The 18,277-nt window shown below is 43.8% G+C and overlaps 2 protein-coding genes and 1 long non-coding RNA gene across 7 annotated transcripts in view; 2 read left to right on the top strand and 1 right to left on the bottom strand.

Annotated features, from left to right (window-relative positions):
* The first annotated feature begins 4,768 nt into the window (after positions 1 to 4,768).
* Positions 4,769 to 5,503, top strand: LOC100439412 (large ribosomal subunit protein uL11-like). Its single transcript, XM_054532861.2, has one exon. The coding sequence runs from the start codon at positions 4,947 to 4,949 to the stop codon at positions 5,442 to 5,444; it is 498 nt and encodes a 165-aa protein (XP_054388836.1). The 5' UTR covers positions 4,769 to 4,946; the 3' UTR covers positions 5,445 to 5,503.
* Positions 5,504 to 5,883: 380 nt separating this feature from the next.
* LOC112129044 (uncharacterized) lies at positions 5,884 to 8,271 on the bottom strand. The gene is made up of 2 exons (XR_002911452.3): positions 8,189 to 8,271; positions 5,884 to 6,347 (listed from the first exon to the last, which is right to left on the bottom strand). It is a non-coding gene; the product is annotated as an uncharacterized LOC112129044 (long non-coding RNA).
* A 36-nt stretch (positions 8,272 to 8,307) lies between these two features.
* The window catches only part of HEXA (hexosaminidase subunit alpha), a 56,075-nt gene continuing 46,105 nt past the window's right edge, over positions 8,308 to 18,277 (top strand). For 4 of the 5 annotated variants that reach the window (XM_054531281.2, XM_054531283.2, XM_009249991.4 and 1 more), the window contains exon 1: positions 8,308 to 8,963. In XM_054531281.2, coding sequence (XP_054387256.2) covers positions 8,711 to 8,963 — 253 coding nt within the window. In that variant the 5' untranslated portion in view covers positions 8,308 to 8,710. 5 annotated transcript variants of the gene reach the window in all.

Genomic DNA, 18,277 nt, shown 5'->3' with positions numbered 1-18,277 from the left:
CTCAAAAAAAAAAAAGAGAGAAAGAAAGGAAAGAAAAAAGAAATAATCCTTAAATGAATGACTAAAGTCATGCTCTTTTCCTTTCCAAGCTGATACACCCTCACATCTTTTCCTCTCCCCTTTCCTTTGTCCCTATTCCCACAGCACCCAGTTAGCTGCTGAGTTCCATTATTCCATATCTGAAATATTATTGCATTTGTCCCACAGCCTCCTTTCCACTGTCACTCCTTTATTGCATTTGTCCCACAGCCTCCTTTCCACTGTCACTCCTTTAGCTCAGATCTGTTGAAAGTTCCCTTGGGGCTCTAGTTTTTCTAGTTTTATGACACACAAAAAAATCTTTGTAAAAAATTCAGGCCATAAATAAAAGTCTGGCTGGGTGTGGTGGCTCACAACTGTCATTCCAGCACTTTGGGAGGCCTAAGAGGCAGGATTGCTTGAGGTTAGGAGTTCAAGACCAGCCAGGGCAATATTGCAAGATCGTTAAAAAGTACAGCAAGTCTCTACAGACGAGAAAAGAAAAGAAAGGTCTATTTATAGCCTCGGATTGGATGGATATAGTACAAGGCCAGTTATTGTAAGGGGTGTATGTCTAGATTTAGGAAAGTCTGCTAAGACTTAGTGAGTAAACCTGAATAAGATAACTGGGATAATTATAAAACTAGAAGACAGAAGGGGATTGGGCTAAAAAAGAAGGGAAACTGGACACAACATTTTCTTTTTGGTAGAGGTAGAGATGGGGTCTCCCTGTGTTGCCCAGGCTGGTCTTGAACTGCTGGGCTCAAGTAATCATCCTGCCTCGGCCTCCCAAAGTGCTGGGATTACAGGCATGAGCCACCACACTGGGCCCTGGACACATTTTTAGAAACCCTACAGAAAATTGTATATGTTCAGTAGTGATAAATTGGATAGAGTTTTGTAAATCTAGAGATAGGAAGGGAAGGGCTTGGAGGCAACAGGGTAAAGCAGAAGCCGAGGCACGTGAAATGGAATGGGTTCTTAAAGAGTGTCAGGATGGCTGGGCCAGTGGCGCACACCTATAATCGCAGCACTTTGGAAGCCTGAGGCAGGAGGATCGCTTGAGCCCCGGAGTTTGAGACCAGCCTGGGCAACATAGGGAAATCCCATCTCTACAAAAGCTAAAAATTAGCTTGGCGTGGTAGCATGTGCCTGTAGTCCCAGCTACTTGGGAGGCTGATGTGGGAGGATCCCTTGAGCCCAGGAGTTTGAGATTGCAGTGAGCCAATTGTGCCACTGCACCACTGCACACCAGCCTGGGCAACAGAGGGAGATTCTGTCTCTAAAAAATCTTTTTTAATAAAAAATAAAGGTGGGCAGGCACAGTGGCCTACGTCTGTAATCCTCACACTTTGGGAGGCCGAGGTGGGTGGATCACTTGAGGTCAGGAGTTTGAGACCAGCCTGGCCAACATGGCAAAACCCTGTCTCTACTAAAAATACAAAAATTAGCCGTGGGTGGTGGTGGGCGCCGGTAATCCCAGCTACGCAGGAGGCTGTGGCAGAAGAATCACTTGAACCCAGGAAGCAGAAGTTGCAGTGAGCCGATTGTGCCACTGCACTCCAGCCCGGGCAACAGAGCAAGACTCCATCTCAAAAAATAAAATTAAAAATTAAAAAAGGGAGTGGGAGTCAGGGTGCAGAGAGAATTTTGGCAACCTGCACTTCTGTAAACATTGACAAGTTAAACAAAGCTTAAGTCTTGCTGGTCTGGCCACCTAGTGTGGGAGAAGAGAAATGAAACCATCAGTCCCAAGTGAATTTGAGTCTACACTTTCTGAGTCCCATAGCAAGAGAATGGTCAGGTTAAACTCTTAGCTAACAGTCTCAGAGATAATCTCCTAGCACTTGGCTTTCCCATTCAATCTCTCCTACATACGTTCACAGATTAATCTTAATGAATCTTAGCTCTGACCTTGTTGTTCCTCAACTAAGGAAATTTCTCTCGCTTCCCATGGACTCAAGAGTAAAATCTCAATACAATCTGCAGCCTAGCTTTCAAGGAACTGTGATATATATAAAAAGAAATGAACTTTGGGACAGAAGACCTGGGTCCAAACATGGGTTCTGACAATTACACGGGACTTGGGTCAGGTTATTTTAATTCTCAGAGTCAATTACCTCATCTGTAAAATGTAGCTAAGACTCATTTTTACACAGCTGTTGTGAGAGATAAATAAGACAACATATGTCTGGTACCTTACTTGACAATCCAGTTTCAACCTACTTTCTTTCTTTTTTTTTTTTTTTTTTGAGATGGAGTCTTGCTCTGTCGTCCAGGCTGGAGTGCAGTGGCACGATCTCGGCTCACTGCAACCTCCACCTCCCGGGTTCACGTCATTCTCCTGCCTCAGCCTCCTGGGAAGCTGGGACTACAGGTGCTCGCCACCAAGCCCGGCTAATTTTTTGTATTTTTAGTAGAGACGGGGTTTCACCGTGTTAGCCAGGATGGTCTCGATCTCCTGACCTCATGATCCACCCGCCTCAGCCTCTCAAAGTGCTGGGATTACAGGTGTGAGCCACAATGCCCGGCCTCAACCTACTTTCTAACATTCCTTACATTCCTTCTGTTAGTATTTCTCTTCATGCACTATTTGTTCTAGCCAAACAGAATTGCTTACTTCCCTGGTATCTCTCCACATGCTTTAGAGATCTCTGCCTAGGTTCATTTGCCATTTCATTGTATGCATCCAGAAAATATTCATTAAGTGTCTGCTATGTGCCAGGCACTCTTCCAGAACCTGGAGATCCTAAAGTGAACAAGTTACATAGAGTTATCCTTCTAGATTGTGGTCCCCCTCTATAGACTGCTCTTTTCCTTTACACATTGAAATTCAGACTCTTTCAAAATTTAACACAAATGCTTCCTCTTTCATGCATTCATTCAACAAGTACTTGCTGAACACTTACTGTGTGCAGAGTCCTGGCTTAGGCAGTAAGGATACAATTGTGAAAAAGGTACCATTCATTCAGCATGTGGGCTGTGGAGGACACGGACAAGTAAAGAGGCTATAATGAGGGTACTATACAAAAGTACCCAAGAGGAGATGATGTTTCCCCTTGCACACATCACAGCACACACAGGAAGAGACTGCTCTTGACTGGAGGTGACTGGCCAGGATGTCTAGCTGCCCCAGGCCCTACCACCCCAAGGATTGAGGGGCTTGCTGTCTCAGCACACCTGTAAGAGATTCAAGAAATACTAGGCCAGGTGCAGTGGCTCATGCCTGTAATGCCAACACTTTGGGAAACTGAGGGGGGAGAGTCACTTGAGGCCAAGGAGTTTCAGACCAGGCTGGGCAACACGGTGAGATGCCATCTCTTCAAAAAAATTTTAAAAATTAGCTGGGCATGGTGGCAGGCATCTGTGGCCCCAGCTACTGGGGAGGCTGAGGTGGGAAGATTGCTTGACCCCAGGAGGTCCAGGCCGCAGTGAGCTTTAATTGCGCCAGTGCACTCCAGCCTGGCCAACAAAGTGAGACCCTGTCTCAAAAAAAAAAAGAAAGAAAGAAAAACAAAGAGAGAGAGAGAAGAGAAGGAAAGAAGGAAAGAAGGAAGGAAGGAAGGAGAGAGAAAGAGAAAGAAAGAGAAATAAATGCTCTTTTTTTATCTTTTGTTTTTGTTTTTCTTTTGAGATGGAGTTTCACTCTTGTCCCCCAGGCTGGAGGGCGGTGACGCGATCTCAGCTCACTGCAACCTCTGCCTCCTGAGAAGTTCAAGCGATTCTCCTGCCTCAGCCTCTCGAGTAGCTGGTATTACAGGCGTCCGCCACCACTCAAGGCTAATTTTTGTATATTTAGTCGAGACGGGTTTTCACTGTGTTGGCTAGACTGGTCTCAAACTCCTGACCTCAGGTGATCGGCCCACCTCAGCCTCCCAAAGTGCTGGGATTGCAGGCGTTAGCCACCGTGCCTGGACAAGAAATACTCCTAAAATGAATAAAGTCATGCTAAAGAGCATTTACCGTGTGCTAGACACTGTTCCAGGGGCTAGTGAACACAGAAGCTGCCCTTAAGGAGCTCTTACTGTAGTGGAACAGACAGACAAATGGACAAACAATAACAATAGAGCCATACCCTGGTATACTCAAGGGATTGGTTCCAGGACCTGCCTCCCCCACGTCCCCAACCTTCCAAGGATACCAAAATCTGCATATACTCTGCACATACTCAAGTCCTGCATATGATCTTCCATACCCATGGGGTTTGCATCCCAAGAACACTGTTTTCCATCTGCCTTTGGCTGCATAATATCTGTGTATAGATGGACTAGTGCAGTTCAAACCCACGTTGTTCAAGGGTCAACTGTACTTTCAGATACGTGAGATTAACTCAGAGAGTTATGGGATCACAGAGGGGGATCTTACCCAGATTTGAGAAGTCAGAAATTTCCAGGATGGTAAAATATAAGTTTAGACCTTCAAGTAGGTGGAGGGATTGGAAAGTGGGAAAGGCATTGCAGAGAGAAGAGAATATGGTAGAGGACCAGGAAGTGAGGTAATCGTGGCACATTTTCTTTTGCTAGCCCCATAAACCCTTTGTTCAATATGTCATCTCTTTCACATCTCTGTGCTTTGCCTATGCTCCCCTTCCCTGCCTGGCTAACTCATGCTTTGGGAGTCAATTCAAAGTTCACCTCCATTGTAAAAGACTTCCTGAGGCAAATTATTTATTTCCTGCTTCTTTCTGATCCCCTAATTTATGAGCCAAAAACCTGAACACATTGTCTGACAATGAATTATTTTTCTGATATGTAAATTAATTTTATTAGAAGCTATAGATATGAAAATTAAATCATGTTTTTATTCATTTAACAAGCTGCCTTTAATAAAGAAAAAATAGCTCTCAGCTTTCGGCTCAGAGGAGGCCAAGGTGCAACTTTCTTCGGTCGCCCCGAATCCGGGTTCATCTGACACCAGCCGCCTCCACCATGCTGCCGAAGTTCGACCCCAACGAGATCAAAGTTGTATACCTGAGGTGCACCGGAGGTGAAGTCGGTGCCACTTCTGCCCTGGCCCCCAAGATCGGCCCCCTGGACCTGTCTCCAAAAAAGGTTGGTGATGACATTGCCAAGGCAACGGGTGACTGGAAGGGCCTGAGGATTACAGTGAAACTAACCATTCAGAACAGACAGGCCCAGATTGAGGTGGTGCCTTCTGCCTCTGCCCTGATCATCAAAGCCCTCGAGGAATCACCAAGAGACAGAAAGAAACAGAAAAACATTAAACATAGTGGGAATATCACTTTTGATGAGATCGTCAACATTGCTCGACAGATGCGGCACCAATCCTTAGCCAAAGAACTCTCTGGAACCATTAAAGAGATCCTGGGGACTGCCCAGTCTGTGGGCTGTAATGTTGATGGCCGCCACTCTCATGACATCATAGATGACATCAACAGTAGTGCTGTGGAATGCCCAGCTAGTTAAACACAAAGGAAAATATTTCAATAAAGGATCATTTGACAACTGGAAAAAAAAAAAGAAAAAATAAACAATCAAATATTATATACTGTATTATGTTATTATTTTTGACATTCATCCACTGTCCAAATTGATGGCAATGTTGTATATATACTAATTTAAATAATTCATAATGTTAAAAACTGTTTATTCATTTTTTTAATTTAAATTTAATTTTTTTTTGAGACAGAACCTCCACCCAGGCTGGAGTGCAGTAGCGTGATCGTGGCTCACTGCAACCTCTGCCTCCCGAGTTCAAGTGACCCTCCTGCCTCAGCCTCCCAAGTAGCTGAGATTACAGGTGCCTGCCACCACACTAATTTTTGTATTTTTAGTAGAGATGGGGTTTCACCGTGTTGGCCAGGCTGGTCTCAAACTCCTGACCTCAAGTGATTCACCCGCCTCAGCCTCCCAAAGTGCTGGGATTACAGGCATGAGCTACCATGCCTGGTCTAATTTTAATTTTAAGTTTTTTTGGTACATAGTAGGTGTATATATTTATGGGGTACCTGAGATGTTTTTATATAGGCATCCCCAATGTGAAATAAGCACATCATGGAGAATGGGGTTATTCATACCCTCAATCATTTATCCTTTGAGTTATAAACAATCCAGTTACACTCTTTTAAGTTCTTTTAAAATATACAATTATTATTGACTATAGTCACCCTATTGTGTTCTCCAATAGTACGTCTTATTCAGGCTACTTTTTTTGTACCCATTAACCACCCCCATCTCAAAAAAAAAAATAAAGAGAAATGGGGTTTCCTCGTATTACCCATGCTGGTCTTGAACTCCTGGGCTCAAGTGATCCTCCCATCTTGGCCTCTCACAGTGCTGGAATTGCAGGTGCGAGCCACCATCCCCAGCCTGTAATCCATTTTTAATTAAGTTTGTGTATGCTGTGAGGTAGGGGATCATAGTTCATTTTTCCCACATAGGGATATCTATTTTCTTCATCACCTTTTATTGAAAATAACTTGCTTTCCCCACCAAATTAAATTGGTGTCTTTGTTGAAATGGAGTAATAATCAAATGGCTCTTTTCCTGGACCCTCTATTCCGTTCCATCTATTTGACTGCCATTATGCCAAAACCCCACTCTAGTGTATAGTAAGGGGGGATATTTTGGAAGATCAACAAATTTATCTTGTGTAATTTACTTTTATGTATGCATAAGAATATTTGGTTTAAAAATCTGGTTAAGTCTAAAAGAGCTCTTTCAGTAATAATTAAATAACTGAATCCCTGTAATCCACCATGCTCGGCCCCATTAGTAATTTTTATAGCGTCTTTATTTGGATCTAGCTCTTTCATCTTGTGTAACTCTTTTAAGTAAATGACTCCTCCCTTCTGGTACAGGTAGAATATCACATAAAAGGGTGCCTTGGCATGTGCTCAGTCCTGAAATTCTACTTTGATCTACTGCTCTTATCTTTGAAACTGCTCCAAACACTCCCCCAAATTATTGATCCTGTGGGCCTGATTATGAACTTGGCTCTTATGACAATACTTCTCAAATCCTGTACCTTTGGTAAAATCTCTCCTGACTGGCAGAGTACCCAGACACTTAATTAATGCTGATGAAAATTAAGATTTAAGCAAAGAAGAAATTAGTGTAAGAATGCAAGCCTTAGGATCTGAAACTTGATGACTGCGGGATCTAATTTCTGCTTCTTTTGCTACACGCTCTGTTTTCGAATAATCAACTTTCAAAGACAAATTGCTTGATGAATCTGTGTATTGTCAGACTGTTTCTTTGATTTCCCATCAAAGCCATGTATGTGTAACTAGTAATTAGGTACCTACATCGGAATATAAATTATCATTATTTCAGTACCCTTTATTTTATTTGTTTTTGAGAAAGGGTTTCACTATACTGCCCAGGCTAAACTTGAACTCGTTGGTTCAAGTGATCCTGCCGCCTTAGCCTCCTGAATAGCTGGGAGTAGCTGGGACTACAGGGATGTGTTATCATGCCCAGTGAAAGCCCTCTATTTTTAAAAGTTCATTTTCCTGATCTTTACATGTATTTTAATACTAAAATTAAATTTTAAAATTAAAAAAAGTACCTACTAACCAAATAATGCCACCCAATAACAATAGCATTATTTGTATCATGTTCTGGTAATATAGTGGTGAACAAGGAAGACAGGATCTCTGATAACGGTGGAATTCTCCTTGATCACTTCTCAAGCCTCTCTTACGGATACCCACTATTTCTTGGATCTACAGCTCTCTTCCTTCCCAATTTCTGTAGTTCAGTCTCTCATTATTCTCTACCTCCAATAAAAAGGGGCCTCCTAACTGGTTTCTTATGCAACTACTCAACATGATATTTCTAAAATGCAGATCTTTCGGGATGATTTTCAATTGCTCAGAGAATAAATTATTCGACTTCCTACGTAAGGCCCTGCAGGACCAGGTCCCTGTCATTATCTCTGAGCACTCTCCATCTTGCACCCAAAGCCCCATCAATATCTTACTGCTTTCAGTAAATACACACTGGGGTATGTGGGGTTTTGTCTGGGGAAAGGGGATATGAGTTGTAACTATGAGATTTATAGTCAATCTTGAAGGGAAGAGCTCATACTAGAGGCAATGGAATGCCTCAAGCTGGCTCTGAAAGTACACATTTTTTCCAGTCATAAGTAGATCACATTTTTGTGATCTTGTGATCCTCTCTCTAGCAGAGCCGTGCAGACTACCTACTTCCGGCCCTTTCTTGCCCCACGAAATTTCACATCACAACGACTTGTGGTTTTAATCCTCCGTTTTTCTGCTTCTGAAGTTACTTCAGCCTGGGATGTCCTTTACCTCCCCGTAGGCCTGGCGAGCTGCATCACAAGATTCAGCCTAAAGCCATATGGGAAACTTTCTTCTCCAGGTCGCCCTGCGTCCTCGCCTCCTCACCCCGTTCTTCTCGAGTCGGGTGAGCTGTCTAGTTCCATCACAGCCGGCACGGCCGCAGGGGTGGCCGGTTATTTACTGCTCTACTGGGCCCGTGAGCCGTCTGGGGAGCCGAGCAGTTGCCGACGCCCGACACAATCCGCTGCACGCAGCAGGAGCCTCACGTCCAGGCCGGAAGTGAAAGGGCAGCGTGTGGGTCCTCCCGGGGTCGCAGGCGCAGAGCTGCCTTTGGTCACGTGATTCGCCGATAAGTCACGGGGGCGCCGCTCACCTGACCAGGGTCTCACGTGGCCAGCCCCCTCCGAGAGGGGAGACCGGCTGGCCATGGCAAGCTCCAGGCTTTGGTTTTCGCTGCTGCTGGCGGCAGCGTTGGCAGGACGGGCGACGGCCCTCTGGCCCTGGCCTCAGAACATCCAAACCTCCGACCAGCGCTACGTCCTTTACCCGAACAACTTTCAATTCCAGTACGATGTCAGCTCGGCCGCGCAGCCCGGCTGCTCAGTCCTCGACGAGGCCTTCCAGCGCTATCGTGACCTGCTTTTCGGTTCCGGGTCTTGGCCCCGTCCTTACCTCACAGGTGAGTCGAACTTGTCCCGCCCTGTTCCTGGGCTCTGAGAGAGCCTGCCTGGGGACAGTTCCCCCAGGGCTCCAGAGACGCCCTCTGGGCTTTTGTCCAGCCCTTTGATCACAGGCACTCCACTTCCTCCTCGAGCTGTATTAGGTTTTCATCCAAAGATAACTACTATAGGACTACGGTTCAATCAGGAGATTAATTTATGGAAAATACTGTGCCAGCAGAAATCTAAGGTGATCCTTCTGACCGTGTTCAAGCAACCCAGGGTCGTAGTGAGACTGTGACCAAGGGCTGGGTAGAGGAGACCAGAGAAAACACTCAAAATTGGGGAGACATAATACAAGAACTATGCAAAGTTACATACAAGTTTCTGGCACATAGAATGTTTGGCGGGCGGATCACGAGGTCAGGAATTCGAGACCAGCCTGGCCAACATAGTGAAACCCCGTCTCTACCAAAAACACAAAAAATTAGCCAGGCCTGGCGGCGCGCGCCTGTAGTCCCAGCTACTCGGGATGCTGAGGCAAGAGAATCGGTTGAACCCAGGAGGCGGAGGTTGTGGTGAGCCGAGATCGCGCCACTGCACTCCAGCCTGGGCAACAGAGCGAGACTCTCTCAAAAAAAACAACCCACCCCCAAACAAAACAAAACAAAAAAATTGTAAACTGTGGAAGAAATCATAGAACATAAGGAAATGAGTTTCCAGCGGCCACTTGGAATGGGGTGGTAGATGTAATTAGCCGGGACTGAAAAGAAGGTATTCCAGGCAGGAAGAAGGGCTTGAGCAGAGGCACAAAGAGTTATGATTGAGCTCAAAGTTCAGGTCTAGTGGATGTGATGAGTGGGGGCTGGGGATTGAGGAGGGATGAGAGTGTGGAAAATGTGGGGTTGAAAAGTCAAGAGCGCTTTAGACATTGGTTTGACATAAAATGGAAGGGGCTAACACTTTTCTTTTAGGCAGCTATGTAATCAGTACTGAAAATTGTATTTGAGGGTAATTATTCCACAGCACATTTATAAGTCGAGCCAACAATGTAAAGGAATACAGTTCTGCTGCATGGGTTCAAAATTTAGAAGTTTCTTGATAATCTCCTGGAATCTACTCTTTGGTTATATTGTATAGATGTTATGGGGGTGGGAGCCACATTTACGGTTAAGTCTTATAGTAATATCATTTTATATGATGTTTCAAGTGTGTTTAAATTACTTTCACAAAAGTTATCATTTGATATATAGAATTAAAAGCATTTGATTAAACAGATGACCCTTAGAGAGTGACATTTGATTTAGGGAAAGAAACACAATCTCAGCATCAGGGTAGTCCTTAACTGGTAAAATGCATTAAGCTGGATAGGATAAGAGGCCTGCTGTTGAGTGTGGTAGATCACATTTTCCTCTGATTCCTTCATGACAGATAATAGAGTGCCTTACACAAGATTGGCACTCAGAATATGTTGATTTTGGTTATAGAAGAGTTCGAGCCTGGTTTATGGGAAAAAAAAAAATCCGTCTAACTGGTATGTGTCAATCCCAGTGCTGGGCACTCTGAAGGTTACAAGAAAAAAGTCTTAAGACCTAGGCTTAGGCTCTATACTTCAATTGCGGACATGTGAAAATATGAAACAGAGGTACATAGTGAATTATAAGATGCTCAAAAGCTTTATAGGTTGTTTACTACTACTGTATACATGAGAATAATTCCTTTCCTTTTTTTTTTTTTTTTTTTGAGACGGAGTCTCGCTTTATCACTCAGCCTACACTGAGGCTGAGTGCAGTGATACGATCTTGGCTCACTGCAACCTCCGCCTCCTAGGTTCAAGCGATTCTCCTGCCTCAGCCTCCCAAGTAGGTGAGACTACAGGTGCTTGCCACCATGCCCAGCTAATTTTTGTATTTTTAGTAGAGATGGGGTTTCACCATGTTGGCCAGGCTGGTCTCAAACTCCTGGCCTCAAGTGATCCACCCGCCTCGGCCTCCCAAAGTGCTGAGATTACAGGCATGAGCCACCGCACCATACCTAATTCCTATACTTCTAAATTAGGCCTTCACCTCCATTGCTATAGCACCATAGTTTAATCAAGTAGATAGAAATGGAGACGTTGTAAGATAATGGAATACTATAAATTCCCTAACAAAAGAGATTTAGAGCCAGATAAATTCAATAAGATGTTTATTTCCATATATTACCTTCCTGTAAGTTCATTAGCTTTATTAGTTGAGGGTTCTTGTCCATTGAGAGAAAATGAAAACTGGGTTGGGTGAACATTACCAAAGACTTAAAAGTAACTTCTTTCTCTATTGTTCTTCCCATGGAGTCTTCCCTTTGGAATGTAGTTTCCTGTGGAGGCTTTTAGATGACTTTGAGCTAAAATCCTAGTTCTGCAGAAACAAGGATGAAGCAATAGCATGGGAAACAAATAGAGGGAGAGCAATACCAACAAGGCTGAAGCCAGAATACATTCCTTTATGAGTCTGATTTTAGTAAAGAAGGCAACATATGCAGGTTAAATCTTAACTAACAGATTTCCATCCTCTTCCTCCAAACAACTTATTTGTAGGCTCTGGGCCAGTAGGTTTTGTTTGTTTGTTTGTTTTTGTTTTTTTGAGACAGAGTCTTGCTTAGTCACCCAGGCTGGAGTGCAGTGGCACAATCTTGGCTCACTGCAACCTCTGCCTCCTAGTCTCAAGCAATTCTCCCACCTTAGCCTCCTGAGTAGCTGGGACCACAGGAGCATGCCACCACACCTGGCTAATTTTTGTATTTTCTGTAGATGGCATTTCGCCATGTTGCCCAAGCTGGTCTCCAATTCCTGAGCTCAAGTGATCCCCCTGCCTTGGCCTACCAAAGTCCTGGGATTACAGGGTGGAATGAGCCACCCTGACTGGCCCAGTGTTTTTCCTAATGCAATACAACTTCTGGTTTTTATCTGAACCTGAAACTAAGAATTTATACTCCCTTTTCTGAAAAACAAGTCTGGTATTGAGGTTCAGTTCTATTTTGAATTCACCTTCAAGGGTTAGTCCCACCAGTTGCTAAATGGTCTGTGAAAGTATTTAGTATTTGCCACCTTTCTTTGTCATTGAGAGGTGTTTCTACCAATTGGAGGGTGTGTGTTGCATGTTGTCGAACCTGTTAAATAGACTTATTTTAGGAACTAGATACTTGAATGAATCTAGTTCCCTGTTTGATTATTAAGCCACATCCTGTTTGCAAAGCAAAGATGTGATTTTTTGGAATTTGGAATGGCACCCATCTAATGTTGCTCCAGACATTTACTAAGCATGGTGTGGAGCATGGTGCTTGATGGAGCTGATAAAGTCCAAATTTTTCCAAGTAAAGTGGCTAAGTCTAATTCTGCCATTAGACTGCATTTTTTTTTTTTTTGAGATGGAGTCTTGCTCTGTTGCCCAGGCTGGAATGCAGTGGTGTGATTTTGACTCACTGCAACCTCCACCTCCTGGGTTCAAGTGATTATCCTGCCTCAGCCTCACAAGTAGCTGGGATTTCAGGCACCCACCACCATGCCTGGCTAATTTTTTATTTTTTAGTAGAGACGGAGTTTAGTAGCAATGGGGTTTCACCATGTTGGCCAGGCTGGTCTTGAACTCCTGGCTTTATGTGATCTGCCCACCTCGGGATTACAGGTGTGAGCCACTGCGCCCGGCCATGACTGCATTCTTCTTTGCTTTTCCTGAAACTGGTTGATAGAAGCCATAGTATATCATAGATATTATAAGGTTCCCATCCTGGTCTGATGTTCACCTGCACATCCCTATGAGTTGCTGAGGATGCCATTGTCCTTGAACAGAATAATCCTGCCCCCCTTCTCCAGCCCTTTTATTCTGGAATGGAAGTAAGATTATTATGTAAGAATCTGTATCCTTCTGCAGCCATTATCAGTATTTGATTTGCTCATCCTCAGATATTAAAGAAGTGACTAAGTTAATAAATAGCATAGTTCATTATAATCTGGATCTCCTAAAATACCTTCTTTGGCCATTTCTTCTGTATCTGGAACGTTGTAGATATGTAGTAATTATTTGTAAAATATATTAATGTTAAAGAGCTACTTTGTGTAAACATTTATAAGAAGGCTTTATGGGTTTGGGTTTTGTTTTCTTTTTTTTTTTTTTTTTTTCTTTTAGAGACAGGGTCTTATTTTGTCACCCAGGCTGGAGTGCAGTGGCACAAACACAGCCCACTGCAACCTCGAGCTCCGAGGCTCAAGCTGTCCTCCCATCTCAGCCTCCTGAGTAGCTGGGACTACAGGTGCATAGCTAATTTTTGTAGAGATGGAGTACCACCATGTTGCCCCAGCTGGTCTCGAACCCCTGGGCTCAACCACTCTGCCTGCTTCAGCCACCCAAAGTGTTGGGATTACAGGTCTGAGAAGATCATCCAAAAGATATGATTTGCAGGTTTTCATTGAGGATTACCTTTCCTTTCAGGTTTCCAATTTGGGGTGTAAGTGTGTGATTCCAGGCAAAGGATAATCACACTATGCTGCTTATTGTGTGATCCCAACTCGTGCTGCTCTTAACTCAGCATGCAGTGGGAGATGCATTGGGATTGCATCTAGGAGGGAAACAGATAAGATCAGGCAGCTGGGCTGGGGAGAAAGAATAATGCCGATTAGTTCTCTCCACTTTAATTGGGCTAGTGACTAACTATACTTTAACCTTTCCCACAGCAAACACAAGGCATATTCCTGCCAAAGATGGTTGCCACTAAATTTATTGTTTTAAAAGCAAAGAGGAAGAAAACAACATGGGAAGAAGGTTTTGTAGTGGAATTACTTTTCTCATGAAGGGGTTTGTGGAGAACGAGGGATCATAGGAGAAATACAGTGATGAATAAATTGTCTTTAGAAAGAAGGTGATGGCAGAAGCACAGTTTTTAGTTGAAGGGCAAAATAAATGTCATATTTCATTTTGAATCCCAGGGCCTAGATTAGCTTGGCCTGCAGTCTTCCACCAGCCTCTCTTCTCACAGCCCTGTTTTTTTCTTTCTTTTTTTTTTTAAGAAACAGGTCTTTCTCTGTCATTCAGACTGGAGTGCAGTGGTGTGATCACGGCTTACAGCAACCTCGAACTCCAGGACTCAAGCAGTCTTCCCGCTTCACTCATGAGTAGCTAGGACTACAGACGCATGCCACCGCACCCAGCTAATTTTTTTATTTTTTGCATTTTATGGAGATGGGGGTCTTACTGTGTTGCCCAGGCTGGTCTTGAACCCCTGGCTTCAAGCGATCCTCTTGTCTCCGACTCCCCGAGTGCTGACATTACAGGTGTGAGCCACCATTTATTACCTAAAGCATGATACTTTTCTAGTATCCCTGTATAGTACTGAGTCCAGGAAGCTAAACTTGATCAAGGTGTATGTGGGTAGCCTGGGCCTGGTTTATGAAAAATTTGAGTTTTATTTCTGTGAGCTGTAGGTGTTCCCCTGCCTTGGATATTCTGTTTGAACACAGTATACATTGGAGGACTCAGGGTCTGGAACATGATTTATTCAGGAGTCAGCCAAGAAAGTGTTTATTAACCCCTTAACTATGTGCCTTCAGACTAATTGCCTAATTTCCAAGCTGTTGCTGCTACTTCCTTCTTTTTTTTTTTTTTTTTTTTAACTCTGCCTGCCTTCCAGACATTTCTGAGGATAACAAGAAAATAGTTATGAATGTTTTTTCAGTCTTTGAAGGAGGGTATAATAGTGGAAAGAACTTGGTGATTTTAAAAATAAAACAATAAAAATTAAAAGTCCGAGCCCCAGAGATGCCCTTCCTTCCATTTCCTTCTACCCCAGTTCCTTACCTCCAAACAGGAGCGAGAAGCATAGCATTGGAAGGTTTTTGACAATGGATACCTTGTCGTTTTGTTGTTGTTTGTTTTTAACCTTCTCATGCTAGGGCATGTTGTCTGTTTCTTAGCCTGTTCAAGGCATAAGCCTCAATCCCTTTCCTGTTGTTGTATAGAGGGAAAGGAGTTTTACTGCCTTACCAGTACTTCTTTTAAGAAATAAAGCTGGGCATGATGTCTCATGCCTATAGTCCCAGCTACTCCGGAGGCTGAGGTGGGAGGATGGCTTAAGCTCAGGAGGTGGAGGTTGCAGTTAGCCGAGATCGTGTCATTGCACTCCAGCCTGGACAACAGAGCCAGACCTTGTCTCAAAAAAACAAACAAATAAACAAACAAAAACCTAGAAACAAAAACAAAAGAAAGGGATCACTCTCATGTTTCTCCAGTTTCCTAAATTTCTTCTACTGGTCCTGAAAATAAGTGATAAAATAGAGTCAATTTGCATCATCCTCAAGAGGTTCCATGACCTTTTTGGAGCCACTGACAACAAAGTCAGCTGAAGAAAGGTGGTTGGGTCTGTAGGGGTCAGAGAGGTGTATGGGTGAAGAGTTTTCTGTGGTGTGAGCTGTCTCAAGGTTTACATGTTTACAGTCCATTGTAGTACAGAAATGGATTATATTTTCTTCTGCATTCCTGGCTGTAATGAATAAAACCCATTATTGGGTCAGGAACTTGAGTCTTCTCTCTTCTTGTCCTTTGTTCCTGTTTCAAGCTGTGGCATTTGCTTAAGCTTCCTGGCCACACACTCAGCCCTGATCCCCAGCCAACTGCTGTATGCTATTGTTGTGTCCACATCTTGAGGCTGGTTAGGCTTGGGTGTGGTGTAGAGTTCCTTTCTGTGGAAGCGTATACTCAAATGCAGGATGTATGGGTGTTTGTCAGCTGTCATTAAGCAGCCTTCCCCTTCTTTTGTAAAGCTCTTGGGATTGAGGGGGTAAGAGAGATGCCTTACTAGATACACTGTGTTATGCATGAAAAGTTTAACTACTGTACTGTTTGTTCAACCTTGTCCTTGTTGTAACTAGGATTCCCCATTAGTGGCTTTGTTGTTTTGCCTGGAGCTGCAGTCCTAGGTTGGGGGAGATTCAGAGTTCTAAGGCCATGCCCCTTTTGTATTTTGAAGTGTCAGCCTGTTCATATACAGAATGGCATCTCACAGTAGTGAAGCCTTCAGTCTCCTATAAGAGGCTCATGAAAAACCCTTTAGGGAAGCTGCTCCTAGAGTGTGGCTTTGCCATAGGAGACCCTGCCCCAGGACTCCTCTGGCCAAATGAGAGAGTCGAGGTTTGCTGGGGCAAAACTGTCTTATTGGGAAAAGGGAAGTAGAACACGGAAGGAAACTAGCATTTATTGTCTGGCACTTGATGTATATTATTGCCCTTTAATCTTCATAACAGCTCTGTGAGGTCAGTGTTACCCCAGTCTTTGAGAATGGAGACATAGAGGCTAAGTAACATGCCCAGGGTTACACAGCTTGTAGGGATGGAGCAGAAATTCCAGTCATGCATAAATTTTGCTTTTGTCACTGTACAGTCTTGTAGTATACTCATACACGTCTTTGTCAATTCAGTTAGCAATTTGGAAAACTACTGGCCTCTGGCAGGATTAAGCTCTAATCACATCTTAGTGTTAATTACTTCAAATAGGTAGTAACTTCTAACATCTAGTTACTCATTAGCACTCAGCTTATGAATATTTTGATCCCTGGCCCATTGTTACCAGATTCCAGTAGCATTTCTTCCTTCCTCCCATCTATTCTTAGTACAAGTAGTATTTATTAAGTAACTTTAATTGTCAATAGTACTAGGTCCAAGGAATATTAAATTGAACTGCCCCGTCCTTAAAGAATTTACAGTTTCTGGAAGTGGGGATATAGACAGACAAGAGTGTGATATTTTTCTATGCTAACTGAAGCACAAGGTACTTTGGGAGTGCAGAAGAGGAACACCTGACCTAAGTGTGTGGGGGGAAAAGGAGAAGGTGCACATTGAAAAGGCTTTCCTAGAGAGCTGTTGAAGGAGATCTAAAAGTAGAAGTTGGTGGGGGTGAAGATAGTATTCCGCATAGAAAGAACTGTGTGTGGAAAAGGCCTACAGGCGAGAAGCCTTCATGCCATATTCAAGGAACTCAAGGTGTCTAGCTGAAGTACACAACTCTAGGGTGGATCAGCAAGTTCTGAAGCTAAAGAGGTGATAGATGGAAAGGTCATGAAATGGCCTAATAAGCCCTGGTAAGGAATGGAGCTTTATCCTAAGGTCAAAGAAGGCCAGTAAAGTCCAGTCAACAGGATAAGTGATGTGACTAAACTCTGGCTACATTGGGGCTTGCTATAGAGTGGGATTAGAGGCAGGAAACCCAGTTAAAAGACTGCCAACAGTGGTCTAGATAAGAGAGAGTAGTGGCTGAAGTTGGGTTGATGGCTGTAAGGGCAGAGAAAACTAGAAAGACTGAAGAGAGATTTAGGAGGTGGCTGCTTGGAAGTGGGAGTTAGGTTGGAGGGAAAGGGTGCTGAGGATGACTCCCAGATTTCTGACTTAGCAGTTTGAATGTTGGCTCTCATTCACTTGTGCTGCCATTAACAAAGATAGGGAAAATAGTAGGAGAGGAAGGGAAGGAATAAAAGCTAAATTGGCCGGTCGTGGTGGCTTACACCTGTAATCCCAGCACTTTGAGAGGCTGAGGTGGGTGGATTACCTGAGGTCGAGAGTTCGAGACCAGTCTGACCAACATGGAGAAACCCCATCTCTACTGAAAATATAAAATTAGCTGGGCATAGTGGCGCATTCCTGTAATCCCAGCTACTCTGGAGGCTGAGACAGGAGAATCGCTTGAATCCAGGAGGTGGAGGTTGCAGTGAGCCGAGATTGTGCCACTGCACTCCAGCCTGGGCAACAGGAGTGAAACTCCATCTCAAAAAACAAACAAACAAAAAAGCCAGTGAAATTAAGAGGTTCAGAGGTAGAGTGAGAATCATGAAAAGTAAATTTGATTTTGACATGTTGACTATGAGGTATCTAGCAAACAGTTAGCTATGTAGTACTAGAGCTTGGGAGAATGAGTTTGAACACTTCTGAGGAGAAGAAGGTCCAAAAGGCAACCACAGGAGAGTGGTTGAGGAGGAGGAGGATGTTGTTGGATGACTGCTAAGCCAGAACATGGGTTAGTTCTTCCTCTTGGGTGTTAAAATCATCTAGGATAATAGCCAGCCTTGGGGTGGAGAGGAATACTGGGCAACAGGATCCAAAGTATTAAGTAAATAAGATTGGGCGTGGTGGCTCACACCTGTAATCCCAGCACTTTGGGAGGCTGAGGCTGTTGGATCACTTGAGGTCAGGAGTTCGAGACCAGCTTGGCTAATGTGGTGAAACGCCGTCTAATTTGTAAAAATAGAAAAATTAGCCAGGTTGGTAGTGCACACCTGTAATCCCAGCTACTTAGGAGGCTGAGGTAGGAGGATCACT

Source organism: Pongo abelii, chromosome 16 (assembly GCF_028885655.2).
Source record: "Pongo abelii isolate AG06213 chromosome 16, NHGRI_mPonAbe1-v2.0_pri, whole genome shotgun sequence".
Classification (NCBI taxonomy): Eukaryota; Metazoa; Chordata; class Mammalia; order Primates; family Hominidae; genus Pongo; species Pongo abelii.
Note: the sequence above shows the minus strand (reverse complement) of the source record. Positions and strands in the feature narration are given on the sequence as shown.